Source organism: Triplophysa rosa, linkage group LG1 (genome assembly GCF_024868665.1).
Source record: "Triplophysa rosa linkage group LG1, Trosa_1v2, whole genome shotgun sequence".
Taxonomy (NCBI): Eukaryota; Metazoa; Chordata; class Actinopteri; order Cypriniformes; family Nemacheilidae; genus Triplophysa; species Triplophysa rosa.
In genome coordinates this window covers 16,089,666-16,105,638 of record NC_079890.1, presented here as the reverse complement: position 1 = coordinate 16,105,638, position 15,973 = coordinate 16,089,666, and the positions used below count along the sequence as shown (strand labels likewise).

The window sequence follows — 15,973 nt, the reverse complement described above, 5'->3', positions numbered from 1 at the left end:
GTTTTTCTAAGATGCTATGCCATTTTTTTTCATGTTTTAAGCTGCTTCGCATGGTAAACATGTCTTTGTTTTGCTTTTGAATTGACTTGCGGGCTGTCTGGAGCCCTCTTTTGCATCTTCATTTACATGCTTTGTTTGAATTTTGAATCGCAAAGTAGATATTGGCTCTTTCGTGATTTATGGGAGCGCAGGAAATGCCATCAAACATCATGTTTGTTTGTGTGTGAATGTAAGAGAAGATGCGAGACCGCAGTGGTCTTGAGTTAACAAGTCGGTAAGTGTATTGACCGAGAGTGATGCGATACGATACGATGGCATTTTCTGACAGCTCGCACACGGGCGGCCATGTTGGCTGTTTGGCACGGCATGGGAATATTGCCATGATGATTGGGGAATGTTGTTCCACTGACCTATTTATGGCTCAGGCAGAAGTGGACTGCCATAGGAACGCCTGGCTGTTTATTTCACCATAGGCCGTGTTTACTTAATCCCCCCCACCCCCACTCTGAATCACCACACACACACACACACACACACACACACACACACATACGCATACAAGGGAAATGCAAAGTCTTGCTGGCAGCTGTCATTATCTATTAGTGATAAGGTATAGGGGCTGTACTGTACAAGAAAGATTATTAGATATTGTTTTAACACTTCTGATGTGTCCTACACCGCTTTGAAATAGGAGTTTTGTTATTGGTGATCATTTTTGTTTGGGAGAGAGAGAGAGAGAGCGAGAGAGAGAGAGAGAGAGAGAGAGAGAACATCTTTTCTTGGCTGACCTGCTGACATTGTTGTGAGAAGAGGTTAACAAGGCAGAGCTTTAACCTGATCCGACACACCAGGAACAAACAAACCTAATGCACAAGAACACATTGGACTAATTCCATGTCAGATTAAAGTAATTTGCTTGAGAAACGCATCAGAATTTAAGCAATCAAAATGTGTTTTAATTTGTTTATTTTTATCTAATGACACATAATAAGAGTACTGAGAGAACACATGGTTGGTGGATAAGTAAATAATGACATGTCTAAGTGTTTACTGAAAGATTTCGATAAATGGTGGCATAATGTGCACTTCAGTTTGAGACTACTGTATGTCGACAGAATGTTTCTTTCTCTTTGTTATGATGAAGTATTTATCTCAACTCTATGTGAGTCAGTCTTATCAACAGATTACAGCAGACCCCAAAAGCTGAGAGGAAGGGAGAGTGAACACGCGCGTGCGTGTGTGTGTGTGTGTGTGTACGCACGCACGCACACACACAGACACACACGCACGCCTACATGTGTGTGTGCGCGCGCACGTGTCTGCAGGCTTTGACTTTATGTTTCCTACATAGACAGAAGATCAGCACTTTCACAACAGGAGAGAAACCAAACATGTTAAACCACAATCTCAAGAGGAGGAAGCGACACTTGCAAACACAAGCCCTGCGAGTGTGCATGTGAGAGTTGCTACCTGTGCGTGTTTGTGGGTTGCACACACAAATAGTAATTACGTTTTTGGTGCTTTGTCTGTAAAGCAGACAAAAAAATGACTATAACGTTTTTTAATGGTCAATGTTAATACTGATGTCTAGAAAGGAAAGGGTTTGCTGTAGTGCAGTTTGATGAGGTCAAATAAGGTGTACAGACATGCAAAACTGTGCAAACATGACTTGATTTGATCTTGATTCCTTCCTCAGCACACAAATAAGATATTATAAAAAAAACGTTGGTAGCCAAGCAACATTGGGGCCCAACTGACTTACATTTTATGGACACAAAACCACATTTCTCAAAATATCTTCTTTTGTGTTCATATACAGGTTTTTAAATGACATGAGGGTGAATAAATGATGACATAATTTACATTTTTGGGTGAACTATCCCTTTAAGGGCTATTGAACACATTATGTGCATCGTTTACATGAGAATGATTATGATGAGAAGCATGTACATATCTTTTTATTCATGCCAATATCTTTTGTAATACGGTCCTTAAAGCGGAGCTATCATGCTATGTCATGCATTCTGTCTTCTTTACACTGTTAAACGTGCAGGCTTCTCATGCTTAACATGGTCAACTTGTTAAAAAAGGAGTTGGACATATGACGTAGTATTTCTGTACTTGATACACTCCCCCAGCACTCCAACTTGTGTTTTTTCTAATTCTATTCCTTTTATTGGCCAAAAGCACGGCAAGGCGAAAGAGCCCGCCCACAAACCAACTAACTAGCGAGACCCGCTTACCATCAGGGTTATCTGCGCTGCGTCCAAGGAAGGTCCAAGGAAACTATAATAATAAATAATAGTGCAAACACGAAGGGAACAGGGTAATCCAAAACACGAAGGGAAACAAGGGTAATCCAAACAGTAAATCCACGGTTTGACTCACGGGCAGGAAAACACGCAGGATACGGGAGACAGGAAGGAATGAACCGACAAGGTGTGAGGGAAACAGAGACACTAAGTAGGGAAACGTTAACGAGGGGAGATTGCACAGGGACGGAGACGGGCAGGTGACAAGACTAATGGGAAAACAAGCGGGAAGATGACGGGACAGGTGAACGGGATAACACTAATGGGAGCTGACGGAGATACAAGGGGGCGGGGCTAGAAGACGCGACACCGGAGAGAGAGCATGGCATTACAAAATCAAAACAATGCCATGCCCTTCTCTCCACATAAAACACATGGGTCTGACATGATCCTGCCACAAGACCTGAAAACCAAGACAAGGAGAGGCAGGATCACGACAGTGTTGCTTGCTAGTGCTGTAGTTCCATCCCACTCTCCCCACTAGTCCCACCTCTAGCAGCTCGTGTTTTTCCAGAAATAATCGTACAGCTGTATCTCTCTTTTATAAATTTGATCGAACTCTTCGAAGATACGACGTATGCAATACTACTGTATAAGCACTCAAGATTAATATGAGATTGGCAGAAACTGCCTGTGATGCGCGATCTTTAAATGAAAAGCTACATGTTACATCTGAAACAGTGCTCTCGAAAAATAATAACACATAACACATTTTGTGTTACTTTAAACTCAATTTGTGCTCTCCCTTTTATTTATTTAACGCATAATCAACACAAAACGACACATGTGTTAAATTGACACATGGTGTGTTAAATAGAATAACACAAACTATGTGTTAATAATTAACGCATCCTTTTAAGTGTAGCTACACTTTTAAAAATAAAGGTGCTTAAAAGGTTCTTCACAGCGATGCCATAGAAGAACCATTCAGCCAAAGGTTCTTTGAAGAACCAACTCTTTTATCTTGTTTATAATTCGGATATTGAAGGTTCTTTGGGGAACCAAAAGGTTCTTCTATGGCATCAAAGAACATTTTGAAGCACCTTTACCTTATACCTCTACTGTTCACCCATGTAGGCATAGTTGAAATGAACAATGAAAGGCAAAATGGACAAACCTCCACCCGGACTACATCAGTAAAACATCACCAAATTCTTGTATTGTGTAGAATGTATATGTTGTAGTAACAGAGGAATAGATTTTCTTCCTATTTGTCTGAAACTATAGTATATGGCTCTTGTAAACATTCATCTTCTGCAGTTTGAAGCAGCAGTAAAAGCTGTGCTCCTGCATGAGAGCTGAAGCCGCTGCTGCTTCACTTCAGCAGTTGCTCTGGGAGAATGTGCCTTTGATGTATTAATCCATAATTCAGACCAGATTAGCGTCTTGTGCTTCAGAGTAACTAATTACTGCCGTTTGGTTTTACATATCTAATGAGAGAAAGTGAGGATGCTCTTAATGAATACGCCATGCAGAACCAAAGGGGATTAAAGCCCTTTCTGTAACCATGAGAAAAAACCGCTTCAGAAAAAAATGCGCAAGTCTGAGCGCTGGTGATGGAGAGAGCGAAAAGAGAGCGTTCTGACGGTGATGTGTTTTACTTTTTCATCCTGTGCTGCATGCGCCTCAGGGCTGCCAGAAAGACTGCATCTCCTCTCTAAATGGATTTCTACTCAGCTCTATTCCCCCAGCACTCCTCTCGACATCCTCGCGCACCGCACCATCACTGCGCTCTCCTCCACAGCCAACCACAGCGAGCCGCTGAGGGACTTACACACCGCTACAGCGCACACACACACAGCATCTTCAGCTAGGAGTGCGCGCTGACTTTGATATTTACCGAAATGCAGCGCAGCGCTGTCACGAGCAAGCTTGTGGCTTGAGGGAGAATGGCATTGTCATACTGTAGCTACCCAAATGAATGTTGGATGTTAGGAGAGCAGATTGTATTTACAGATGATGCACGTCTCGTGGGTGATTGCAGCAGTCGTAGTCGTCTTTTTCCGCTCAAATAAATGGTTTTATGTGCTGTTGCCTTGATTCAGTTTTTGTGTTTGCTGTTGATGTTCTAGCTAAAGGCCGGTGTTAGATTCTGCGCTCAACAAACTCTGGCTTTGTTTTGGTGAACTCAAAGGTCAGAAACGGGGAAATTAGACTTGATCTATTTATAGGTTCTCTATCACAGGAAAGGGTTTGTGTTTAGAGGCAAATGAGGTAAAACAGAAGTGCTCTATACAATGTGTCCTGTTGATTTGCAAATTAACAAAGTCTAAAACCTCAGATGCTGCATTTAGTCTCCGCCCATTTCTTCATAGACATGAATTCATTACATTTGTCTCTGCACATTAAAGGAACAGTTCACCCCAAAATAATCCAAATCTGTATAAATTTCTTTGTTCTGATGAACACAAAGAAAGATATTTGGAAGAATGCTTGTAACTAAACAGCTCTTGGGGACTTTTGGCTGGCTACCATTGTAATTTTTCCTACAATGCTGTCGTGGTTACAAGCATCCTTCCAAATATCTTTAACTGTGCTCATCAGAGCAAAGAAATGTATACAGATTTGGAACAACTCAAGCGTCAATGTGTATTTTAATGTCAAAATGTGGTTTGACTGCCATCTAGTTGTTTTGTTCATTGTGTCCTTTGCTCAAACACTTTCTTTTCTGTTCTGTCTCTCTGCCTGCAGCTCAGATTGAGAGTATTCCTTGTAAAATCTGTGGAGATAAATCATCAGGGATTCATTATGGTGTCATCACCTGTGAGGGATGCAAGGTACGGCAATGATGGAAATAACAGTCACGTCTCTTGTCGATAGCTTCTGGCAGATATGTGTAAATATTGGAATAACCATAATCAATCTAGACAATGTGATACCAACTGCAAAGTTGCAAGCTAGAGGTGACTGGTCTCTCTATCTGTCTCTCTCTCTCTAAGGGTTTCTTCAGGAGGAGTCAGCAGGGCACCGTGTCATATTCTTGTCCTCGGCAGAAGAACTGTCTGATCGACCGCACCAGCAGAAACCGCTGCCAGCACTGCCGCCTGCAGAAATGCTTAGCAGTGGGCATGTCAAGAGATGGTAGGTTCTCAGCTAACGGTGTGCATATGTCTGTCGGTTTACTATAGGACGATGTAGAGAGATACAGTAGAGTTTCTATAGGAAATATCGCATTCACTTAGAGTAACTGACCTGTGACTACAGATTTACCTTGACTTTAGTGATGGTTTAGTCTTCTGTGCAAGCTAAAAATCCACCAATGAGATAAATCACTGTTACCATGGAAACTGGAATAGTGGTAATAAAGCTAAAGCGAAGGTCATAATCAGTGTTATGTCAAAATTGTCACACAATTATGTTAAAAAAATCATAAAATATGCATGCTTTTGTGTGTGTTATTATTTTATGATTTAGAATGGGTTTTTTTATATTTAGTTGATTTATAGTGAACAGCTGCATTGTGTCATTGCCGATTATTGTACATCATTCACAATGAGTAATTTATTTCTGCATAAGACACCACTACAGACAGTCTCTTGTATCATTAAGATTTAAAAAAATATTTTACTGGGTAAAAAATGCAGTCTTTATTCCCTGGCATACAGTCAGGGCCAAAGAAATTTCTTCCACATTTTTCAAATTTCACTGATACACAACACAATGAACGTATTACTGGTACAATCTTCCAGAAACAAGTGGGACCAAACCTCAACTTTCCAGTTATCAGCCTACACCCCATTAAACAGCCTACACACCGCCATTAAATGCCCCCCTTCACATGTTATTTAGGTACTCATAGCATGTTATTAATGTAATTAATGATAAACACATTACTGTCGTTTCACTGCTGTGTGTTTGTGTGCGCTCTCACAGCTGTGAAGTTTGGCCGCATGTCTAAGAAACAGAGGGACAGTCTGTTTGCCGAGGTTCAGAAACACCGTCAGCAGCTGCAGCAGGAGAAAGCGGATGAAGATACAGAGGATGGACGGGAACCTCAACCTCCTGGAGAGGCGGAACCGCTCACACCCTCTTACGCCCTGTCCACCACTGGGGTCACAGAGCTCCCTGATGACATCAGCAGATACGTCAACGGTCAGACCTCAGAGGGGGGAAAGGCAGATTCAGCGATTGGTGGATTTTACCTGGACATTCAGCCCTCTCCAGACCAGTCAGGTCTAGACATGGATGGCATTAAACTAGAACCTGTGTGCGACCTCAGCTCAGACTCTGGTTTAGATCAATATTGTTGCTATAGTAATGGAGACTCTTCCCCACCTGACAGTGATCTAGGTAACAGTTTTTAAGCACTAATCACTACTGGAATCTTAACACCTTATTTGCATTTTCCGCTCTGTTTTCAAAGTAAAATCTGTGGAAGTCAGCAAACTTGATGTAATCAAGGTCAAATGTTTTACTCTAGGCTTAAGGTGCTAAACGCCTATTGGTTGACTCCATATGGACTTGCAAATGACTTACAATATTCAAAGCAAAATAAACTAATGCTTTCACTGCAAATACAATTATAAACCATCAGCTGTTTCCCATTAAAACCATTATAAAATTCCTGTAGTGTGTTTTGGGTCTTATTCCATTAGGGTTAATGGTGATACAGTGATTCCCGTCCACCAGAAAACATCCCATGAATAGAACCCAATGCATTACCAGTAGAGTCCCAAAGAGACCATTATTGTTTCTATTAAAACCAGTACTATTCCTATTATAACTATTAAATCCATTAGAATTTCTCTTAATGGTCTCCATTGTTTTTCCAGCAGGATAGCACAAAATAAAATAAAATAAAAATTGACTCTGAAATTAATAGTCACCAGTATTACTTTGAGTAAACCCATTTTCAGTTATTATTTTGGGTGATCACATTGCATTAAATGGTTATTTATAGAAAATGACAAGTACTGACATTTTTTGCTCTTTTTATTACTGTTTATCTGTCAGTTGCATTTGCATCATTTTTACGCAATTGCAAAAAAGAAAATATTATTGAATGAAATTACACACTGCCATCCTAAATAATTATAAAGGATGCTGCGGTTACATGAATGATTGACAGCTGTGGGGTTTGAAACAGCAGGGGTCTGTGAACCCACCTCCACAGCCCATTTAACACGGCATTAGTGGCAAGCGGCTCATTAACACAGACGAGTGGAAGAGTAGCAGAAGAACTCAAAGAGTCTTCTTCCCTGAAAAGCTGTCTTATTAAGAAACGCTTAATGATTTTATTTTAGAAAATATGGTGCCATCATTTCCCTGATTTTTAGACCGACAGTTTTAATATGCCAAATGTGTGTTTCACAAACCCCGGGAAATGAAGTTTGTGTGTCAGGGCCAGCTGTCTGACTCTATTTGTGTGTTTCTAACACAGAACATCTGTCAGAGAACATCTGTAAGTCTCACCTGGAGACGTGCCAGTATCTCAGAGAAGAGCTACAGCCCAGCAACTGGCAGACAGTCCTACAGACCGACCTGGACACGTACCAGAAGAAGGTGCTTGCTTATGTTTGTTTGGCTCTTTTTAGACCTGGTGTTAACATTTGTTTCCAGTGATCTTATAGCGTGCGATCATCTGAGATGAACTGCTATCGCACGTCTAGAATTTGTCAAAGGGCATTATTCAGGAAACTCGAGCAGAATAGTTTTCTGTTTATAGTGTCTTTAACCCTTTCACACCTAGATGTCGATACAGTGGACAGCTATTCAAAAAGAGTGTGTGTACATGTTTTGATAGCATAGTTGCACATCACCCACTATTGGGAACACTGGTACTCAAGTAGATATGTAAAAATATATTTGATAAATATGTGTGAAAAGAGCCATAAAAAACAATGAAAAACGAATCCTGACTGAGGATGCCATAATTCATGCTTAAAACTATTTTTCCAATAATTGTCCTATTGAAAGCAGATATTTATTATGGACAAATGTATTCTCATTGTGTTTCCCTAATAATGTCTTGTGTCTGTAATGCTTGATTTTATGTTGTGTGTATATTTTGGTTTCACGAATGAACGCATGGATGAATTTAAGGATGGATGGACATGCATTGATCCCTGAGGAGAATAATCATGTGATGCCATGTTTAGTCTCAGGAGGACATGTGGCAGCTGTGTGCGGTTAAAGTCACTGAGGCTGTGCAGTATGTGGTTGAGTTTGCCAAGCGCATTGATGGATTCATGGAGCTCTGTCAGAACGATCAGATCGTGCTGCTCAAAGCAGGTACGCCTCAGATAAACCTCTGTACCCGTTCACCCGAACCAACAGCAACGTATCTGTGTAGTGACAAACAGCGGCAGAGCTGCTAAATAATAAGCGTGTTTTTCTGTTCCCCAGGTTCTTTAGAAGTCGTGTTTGTGAGGATGTGTCGGGCGTATAACTCCCAGAACAACACAGTCTTTTTCGACAGCAAATACGCAGGGCCGGAAGTCTTCAAAGCTCTGGGTACGCATTGAGAGCTGCTATTTTTAATAGAAGAAAATAGCAGAAGGATGGAAATGTGAAGTGTTAACTAATGTGTTGTGTGTGCCTTTTCAGGCTGTGATGATCTTATCAGCTCCGTGTTTGAGTTTGCTAAGAGTCTGAGCTCTCTGCAGCTCACCGAAGATGAGATCGGCCTCTTTTCAGCATATGTGCTGATGTCTGCAGGTGAGAGAGGACAAAAAAGACTGTGTGCTTCAGTGATGAATCACAAGGTTGATGGATTTTTGTGTAAAATCGTTGAGTCGCAAAACAATGATTCTTAGGTAAATTGTTGCATTGAATTGAAGTTGTGTTGAATTTGTTTCTCAAATAATAAGCAAGCACACAAAAAAAGTTTGTTTATATAAATTATGTGCGTGTGCTATGTATATGTAGATATAAATGCACATACGTGTGTGTGTTTTTGTGTCATATATATATATATATATATAGTAATACAGTTCAATAGAAGGGAAGGAAGGAGGCGGGAACCGGCGAACATTTAAACATATTTAATCAAAAATAAATAAACAATAAACAGCGTTAAAACAGGCCGGCAGCCCCTCATGGACGACTGCCGGCCACACGAACGTAAACAAAACTTAACAACTTCCGGGCCCGGTCCTCTCTCGTCGGCAGTCCCGTCGCTCGTCCTCTTATGCTCCCGAGCTCCCCCGTGAGGCATGCGAGACCGGTGCGCGTACAGCTGATACTCATTATCACTCACGCCACCGGCCCCGCCTTCCTGCCCCACGGCTCTCGTCCCGCCTTCCTCGCTACATACCCCCATCGCCCCTCACAGGCCGGGGGGTACCACCGCACCTGTGCTTACTCCCCCTGGGGGTCCCCCTTGAGAGCCCCAGTGCCTGGGGGTACGCACCGACGAGACGAGAGAACGGAGCCGGGAGCACCCCGAGCGACAGGGACGAGAGAGGGGAGAGAGGAAAAAAGAAAAAAAAATAGTCCGGTTCCCCGACACGCTGTCATTCGGTCCTCAGCCAGCCGAGAGGCTCTTCTTCGCAGTGCCATGCGGTGGTACTGGACGCTTGGTGGACATCCCGATCCTCCTCCGCCTCCTGGCGGCCGGCGATGGCTCCTCCGGCTGAGGGCAGCGGGTCTCCCGTTCCCTGCTCCTCCCCTTCCTGGCGGATGGCAGCAGGCTCCGGCCCATGGCAATCGGCGCCGACCCTTGGCTCCCTCCCGGACGGCAACCATCCCACCTCGGCCCACGAGGACGGTCGCGAGGTCTTCGTCCCACTCGACCGACGATCCAGCACCACCGCCTCGGGCAGCCACTCGCGGACTTCCCTCCTCCGCGCTGCCCGAACTCCGCAGCACCGCGATCCCCCTCAGCGGCGAGGACTCTTTGACAGCATGTCCCTCCTTCCTCCCGGGTTTCGGCACCAATGTAATACACTTCAATAGAAGGGAAAGAAGGAGGCGGGAACCGGCGAACATTTAAACATATTTAATCAAAAATAAATAAACAATAAACAGCATTAAAACAGGCCGGCAGCCCCTCATGGACGACTGCCGGCCACACGAACGTAAACAAAACTTAACAACTTCCGGGCCCGGTCCTCTCTCGTCGGAAGTCCCGTTGCTCGTCCTCTTATGCTCCCGAGCTCCCCCGTGAGGCATGCGAGACCGGTGCGCGTACAGCTGATACTCATTATCACTCACGCCACCGGCCCCGCCTTCCTGCCCCACGGCTCTCGTCCCGCCTTCCTCGCTACATATATATACACAGTATCTCACAGAAGTGAGTACAGCCCTCACATTTTTGTAAATATTTTATTATATCTTTTCATGTGACAACACTGAAGAAATGACACTTTGCTACAATGTAAAGTAGTGAGTGTACAGCTTGTAAAACAGTGTAAATTTGCTGTCCCCTCAAAATAACTCAACACACAGCCATTAATGTCTAAACCGCTGGCAACAAAAGTGAGTACACCCCTAAGTGAACATGTTCAAATTGGGCCCAAAGTGTCAATAGTTTTTTTATGTGGCCACCATTATTTTCCAGCACTGCCTTAACCCTCTTGGGCATGGAGTTCACCAGAGCTTCACAGGTTGCCACTGGAGTCCTCTTCCACTCCTCCATGTCGACATCACAGAGCTGGTGGATGTTAGAGACCTTGCGCTCCTCCACCTTCTGTTTGAGGATGCCCCACAGATGCTCAATAGGGTTTAGGTCTGGAGACATGCTTGGCCAGTCCATCACCTTTACCCTCAGCTTCTTTTGGGGTCATTATCATGTTGGAATACTGCCCTGAGGCCCAGTCTCCGAAGGGAGGGGATCATGCTCTGCTTCCCTCTGGATATGACGCTGAGCACGTGCACCCAACTTCTTTGGTCGACCATGACTAGGCCTGTTCTGAGTGGAACCTGTCCTGTTAAACCGCTGCATGGTCTTGGCCACCGTGCTGCAGCTCAGTTTCAGGGTCTTGGCAATCTTCTTATAGCCTAGGCCATCTCTATGTAGAGCAACAATTCTTTTCTTCAGATCCTAAGAGAGCTTTGCCATGAGGTGCCATGTTGAACTTCCAGTGACCAGCATGAGAGAGTGAGAGCGATAACACCAAATTTAACACACCTGCTCCCCATTCACAACTGAGACCTTGTAACACTATAGAATCACATGACACTGGGGAGGGAAAATGGCTAATTGTGCCCAATTTGAACATTTTCACTTAGGGGTGTACTCACTTTTGTTGCCAGCAGTTTAGACATTAAAGGTTGAGTTATTTTGAGGGGACAGCAAATGTACACTGTTATACAAGCTGTACACTCACTACTTTACATTGTAGCAAAGTTTCATTTCTTCAGTATTGTCACATGAAAAGATATAATAAAATATTTATAAAAATGTGAGGGGTGTAAACTTCTGTGAGATACTGTGTATAAACGGCTGTCAACCAATTAATCGCGATTAATCACATCCAGATTAATAAACGTTTATAAATAATTTCAATTATTGGTAAGTATAAATAAATACATCTAAATATTTCCTAAATATATAAAATATGCACAGTACACAGACATATATTATGTAAACACAAACTTTTATTCTGGATGCGATTAATCGGTTGACAGCCCTAAAATAAATATACATTTATATTTAAATATAATTTTTTAAATGTATGAATTTAAATATATACATGTATGTTTGTGTATTTCTATATACATATACATTTACACGCCACACACGTATACATTATATAAACATATTTAAACATATAAACATATAGATTAATCGCGATTAAATGATTCGACAGTCCTTGTAGACTTTGAATCTGCATGCTCTGAAAATGTGTAAATATTCTGTATGTTTGTGTGTGTGTAGATCGCTCCTGGCTGCAGGAAAAGACCAGGGTTGAGAAACTCCAGCAGAAGATCAAGCTTGCCCTGCAGAACTTACTGCAGAAGAACCAGAGGGATGAGGGAATACTCACGAAGGTGCAGCTTCCTCCTTTAACACACACGTCTGCACAGTTCTATTTGTACTTTTATCTGACCACTCGTAATTTTCGTTCCCCTTTAGCTGGTCTGCAAAGTTTCCATCATCCGGATGCTGTGTCGTCGACACATGGAGAAACTGAGTGCGTTCAGAGCTCTGTACCCAGAAATGGTCCACACGCGCTTCCCTCCGCTTTATAAAGAGCTGTTCGGCTCAGACTTTGAGCAGGTTTTGCCTCAGGAGGCCTGATCGAGAGAGAGAGAGAGAGAGAGAGAGAGAGAGAGAGAGACTCATATTGATGCTGCACGAACTTTGAGCGACACTGAGAGAGAAAAGATAATACTAACATGCTGACAAGAACTCTAAGCTCACTTCAGCCTTGGATCACATACACTGCATTCTCACAAAGCACTTCTTAGAGTCCAGCCGCACTTTGAACTCGTCCCTCTGGCCGTGCGCCTGACAGCTAGGTGATCTGAAGAAGAGGAAACATCAGAAGGGAGGCAGAAACTGTCCTCGGGGTGCCGGCCCATATTTTGTAACGTGCTTCAGAGTGTTCCTCCATGCCATCGCTTTATCTTTTGGTGTCCTGTTCTGACTCCATGAGACACTCCCACTGTATCTGACTACCCCAGCGGTGCCCTCTACTGGTTATAGAGGCTAAATCAGAGATGTCTGGGCAAACATAGACAGGAAATGAAGGTCTGGCTCTGAAGTCAATGTCTTTCTCCACCGGTGGCACAATGTACAGCCCATGTTGGTGCTAACATCACAGCACTGCCCTTTACTGACCTCTTCCACTATACGGATATTCAGCAGGGACATCATTGGCATAACCACTGCCGAGGCCACCGGAGAAGACGGAGGAGACACAAAACAGGACTGACATGGGACTCAAATCTTGAGACCTGAATTACTATTTTAGTCGAACGATGACCATTGTGTTTCATCATCAAGTGGCACATTCTGAGGCAGTGAGTTCAGTTACACGCGTATATATGTACTTGCTATATGGTTAGATAAATCATGCAATGTATGATGTATAGAACCTAAGGAAAGGTAGCACTTCGTGTTTTTCCCAGCAATAAACCATTTAAAATCAAATCGTGAAAAAAAACTGAAGGAACGTGCTGTTGTTTAAGATCGGTGAGATCTGAAATGTTTTTCCGTGTTTTGTTGAATTTCTGTCGTTTGATGCCAGCTCTCTTTGTTTAGACGGTGAAGTGACACCCTGTTGTGCCATAGTGATACTGTAATTAGATTTCCATCTAAGTGAGTTGAGTGGAGAGATGATGGGGCATGGGTTTACATTCCAGGGGATCACACAGTTTATATGAAATGTCATTGAGGTGGTTCGAGATGTATTTTTTGCACTCGGTACTGCAGCTTATCAGGGAAGAGGAGAGAGAAACGGTTGACACTCCTCTTACCTTTGCAGCTTTGTGCACAAGCTTGTATCTAAAAAAAAAGATGTCGGATCTTTGTGTCAACACTTTTGTGCCCCCGACCAACACACACACACACACAAACCAAATTTGATGCATTGAGCACACAGCCAACATAACAAGGACAGCAATAACCTTAGTAAAGATGTTCCTAACATTTGTGTTTAATGTTTTTGTAAGGGCTGGCACTGCTTTACGTGTAGTATTGTTATAGTGTCTGTTTCGTGAAAGACAATCCATCAAATATCTGACCTCAGTAAAGGGTATATTGGAACTGCTCAGGGAAACTATTGTTTTATAGTTAAGGAGAATAATGAACGTGTCCGAACCTGCAAGAAGGCAGTCGCAACGTTTGCAAAATAATGACGGTAATATAAAAGACAGTGAAATTGTCCAGTCCTCTTTTAGAATCAGGGTTAGCTGTGTGAATGAAGAATTATCCAAAAAATACTGAGCAGAAAGCAATAATAATGGCATAATCATGTTTGAGAATGAAATTTGCATGCAGATGCTTTAAAGCGCAATACATCATGTGTTTTTCTTGGGTTTTAAATTTGCTTGGTTTGGCTCTCCATGTCTCGTATTTCCTTCCTGTTTCTTCAGAGACCTTATTTGGCCATTGTAATCTCCGTTAATATCTTTTCAACAAACATAAAATCCACTGTTTGTGTTGGTAACTTTTCGGTGACACATGAATGGACTATTATGGCACTCACATGGTTAGAGATTTCTTTTACGCTGGTCAGATGCATTGATTTCCGACATCATTAAGGTTCAGTATGAATAATTAACTGTTTATTATTATGACATGTGTAACGTTTGGTGTTATGTGTGTGCTAGTCCAGAGGCCTGGAATGTTTCTTTCATTGCCAATTTTCCTTTCAATGTCCATCACTAAGGCAGTATTGTATTTTTCTCTTGCTTTGGTTTGGGGGCATGAGCACTTAATCTTTATGTACATGTTTAAAAAAGACTATCACAGTAACACAGTCCCTTTTAGTGTTGTCATTTTCACTGACAAATGACCAAATGTTTTTGTGTAATATACACACCACGATATGCTAAATTGTGAGTAATGCTAGTCATTTAAATGGATCACAGTTTGTACTCGAGAAACTGCCTCTTTGTTTCTGTACATTTTACCCATCCTTGATTTTTAACAGATTAACAAATGCTCTTGATTTGTTTTAATTTAATCCGCCAATTTCCTAATCTAGCCTCCAGTAGATCTCTAGAAATAGCCTGTTTCATCCAATTTGTTTGTTTATTTGTTTGTTTTGAGGTATTTTGCCTTTGTTTTGTATATACACCTGTACAAAAATGCAAAAGTATTGTTTTCCTTGAAATACAGTTTTCATCTAATGTTGTGATTTTGTATTTAGAGGTTTAACCCCCTAAAATACTTTTATTAAAGGCGCATGTCACACATTGACAAATAGTGTGTTGAACGTGCTGATGACAATAAAAATTCCACGGCTTGTGAAGGAGTCCTACTCTTTATCTCCCTCGATTCAATAAAACATTAATACACTCATTGATCTGAGTAAAGGCTGTTAACGCAAGAATATGAAATATTAATAACCTGAGAAATCTACTTTTTATCATTTGTTTAATTTCTCAGGCCATTGCGGTCAGTGTGTTATTGAAAGATAAAATAACTGAATTGACAATACAATGAATTACTGCTCGAGATGTTTTGTGTTTGCTTGTGTTCTCCACTAGAGAGAGCTGATGTTTCACTACTTACTCTTTTATTTACACAGGGAGAAACATGTTTTGTTCTTTTCAACCAAGCTAGAACAATGTTACCATTGTTTGATACAGAACTAATCTTTATGAGTTGGTTTATACACAAAGCACAAAAAAATGTGTATATACTCCTTAAAAGCAAAATACTTCGACACTTTTAAGTATAGATTAAGGCTCTAGTTTTGTACACAGTAAAATCTCCAGTGTAAAAAAGGTCAAATTAACTCTCACAGTGTATATATAATCCACACTTTGAGAGTGTGGATTATACAGTATATACACTGCGAGTGTTAATTTGACCTTTTTTAACACTGGTGATTTTACTGTGTAGAATTTTTAAGTGAATTAAAATTTTCCATTAGTTCAGATTGATTCCAAAAATGTCAGACAACAGTTAATAGATGGGTGGTAGTTTAGTTCAGATTAAACAAATATGGAAATGGAATTTGCTCTCAGTGGCAGATGGTCTGACGCTTCTGTGAGTATGTTTATGAGCTCACCATATTTAGGACTGTTGCAATAGACTGTAAAAA

General features: G+C 41.7%; 1 protein-coding gene across 2 annotated transcripts in view; it reads left to right on the top strand.

The window, feature by feature from the left end:
* Positions 1 to 15,264, top strand: part of rorab (RAR-related orphan receptor A, paralog b) — a 44,386-nt gene extending 29,122 nt beyond the window's left edge. Inside the window, exons 3-11 of one of the 2 annotated variants that reach the window (XM_057333748.1) lie at positions 5,004 to 5,089; positions 5,252 to 5,393; positions 6,186 to 6,602; positions 7,693 to 7,814; positions 8,411 to 8,543; positions 8,658 to 8,765; positions 8,859 to 8,969; positions 12,133 to 12,245; positions 12,331 to 15,264. In XM_057333748.1, coding sequence (XP_057189731.1) covers positions 5,004 to 5,089; positions 5,252 to 5,393; positions 6,186 to 6,602; positions 7,693 to 7,814; positions 8,411 to 8,543; positions 8,658 to 8,765; positions 8,859 to 8,969; positions 12,133 to 12,245; positions 12,331 to 12,495 — 1,397 coding nt within the window. In that variant the 3' untranslated portion in view covers positions 12,496 to 15,264. The remainder of the gene's footprint in view (positions 1 to 5,003; positions 5,090 to 5,251; positions 5,394 to 6,185; positions 6,603 to 7,692; positions 7,815 to 8,410; positions 8,544 to 8,657; positions 8,766 to 8,858; positions 8,970 to 12,132; positions 12,246 to 12,330) is intronic. The other variant, XM_057333755.1, reaches the window with a different exon arrangement.
* The last annotated feature ends 709 nt before the right edge of the window (positions 15,265 to 15,973 follow it).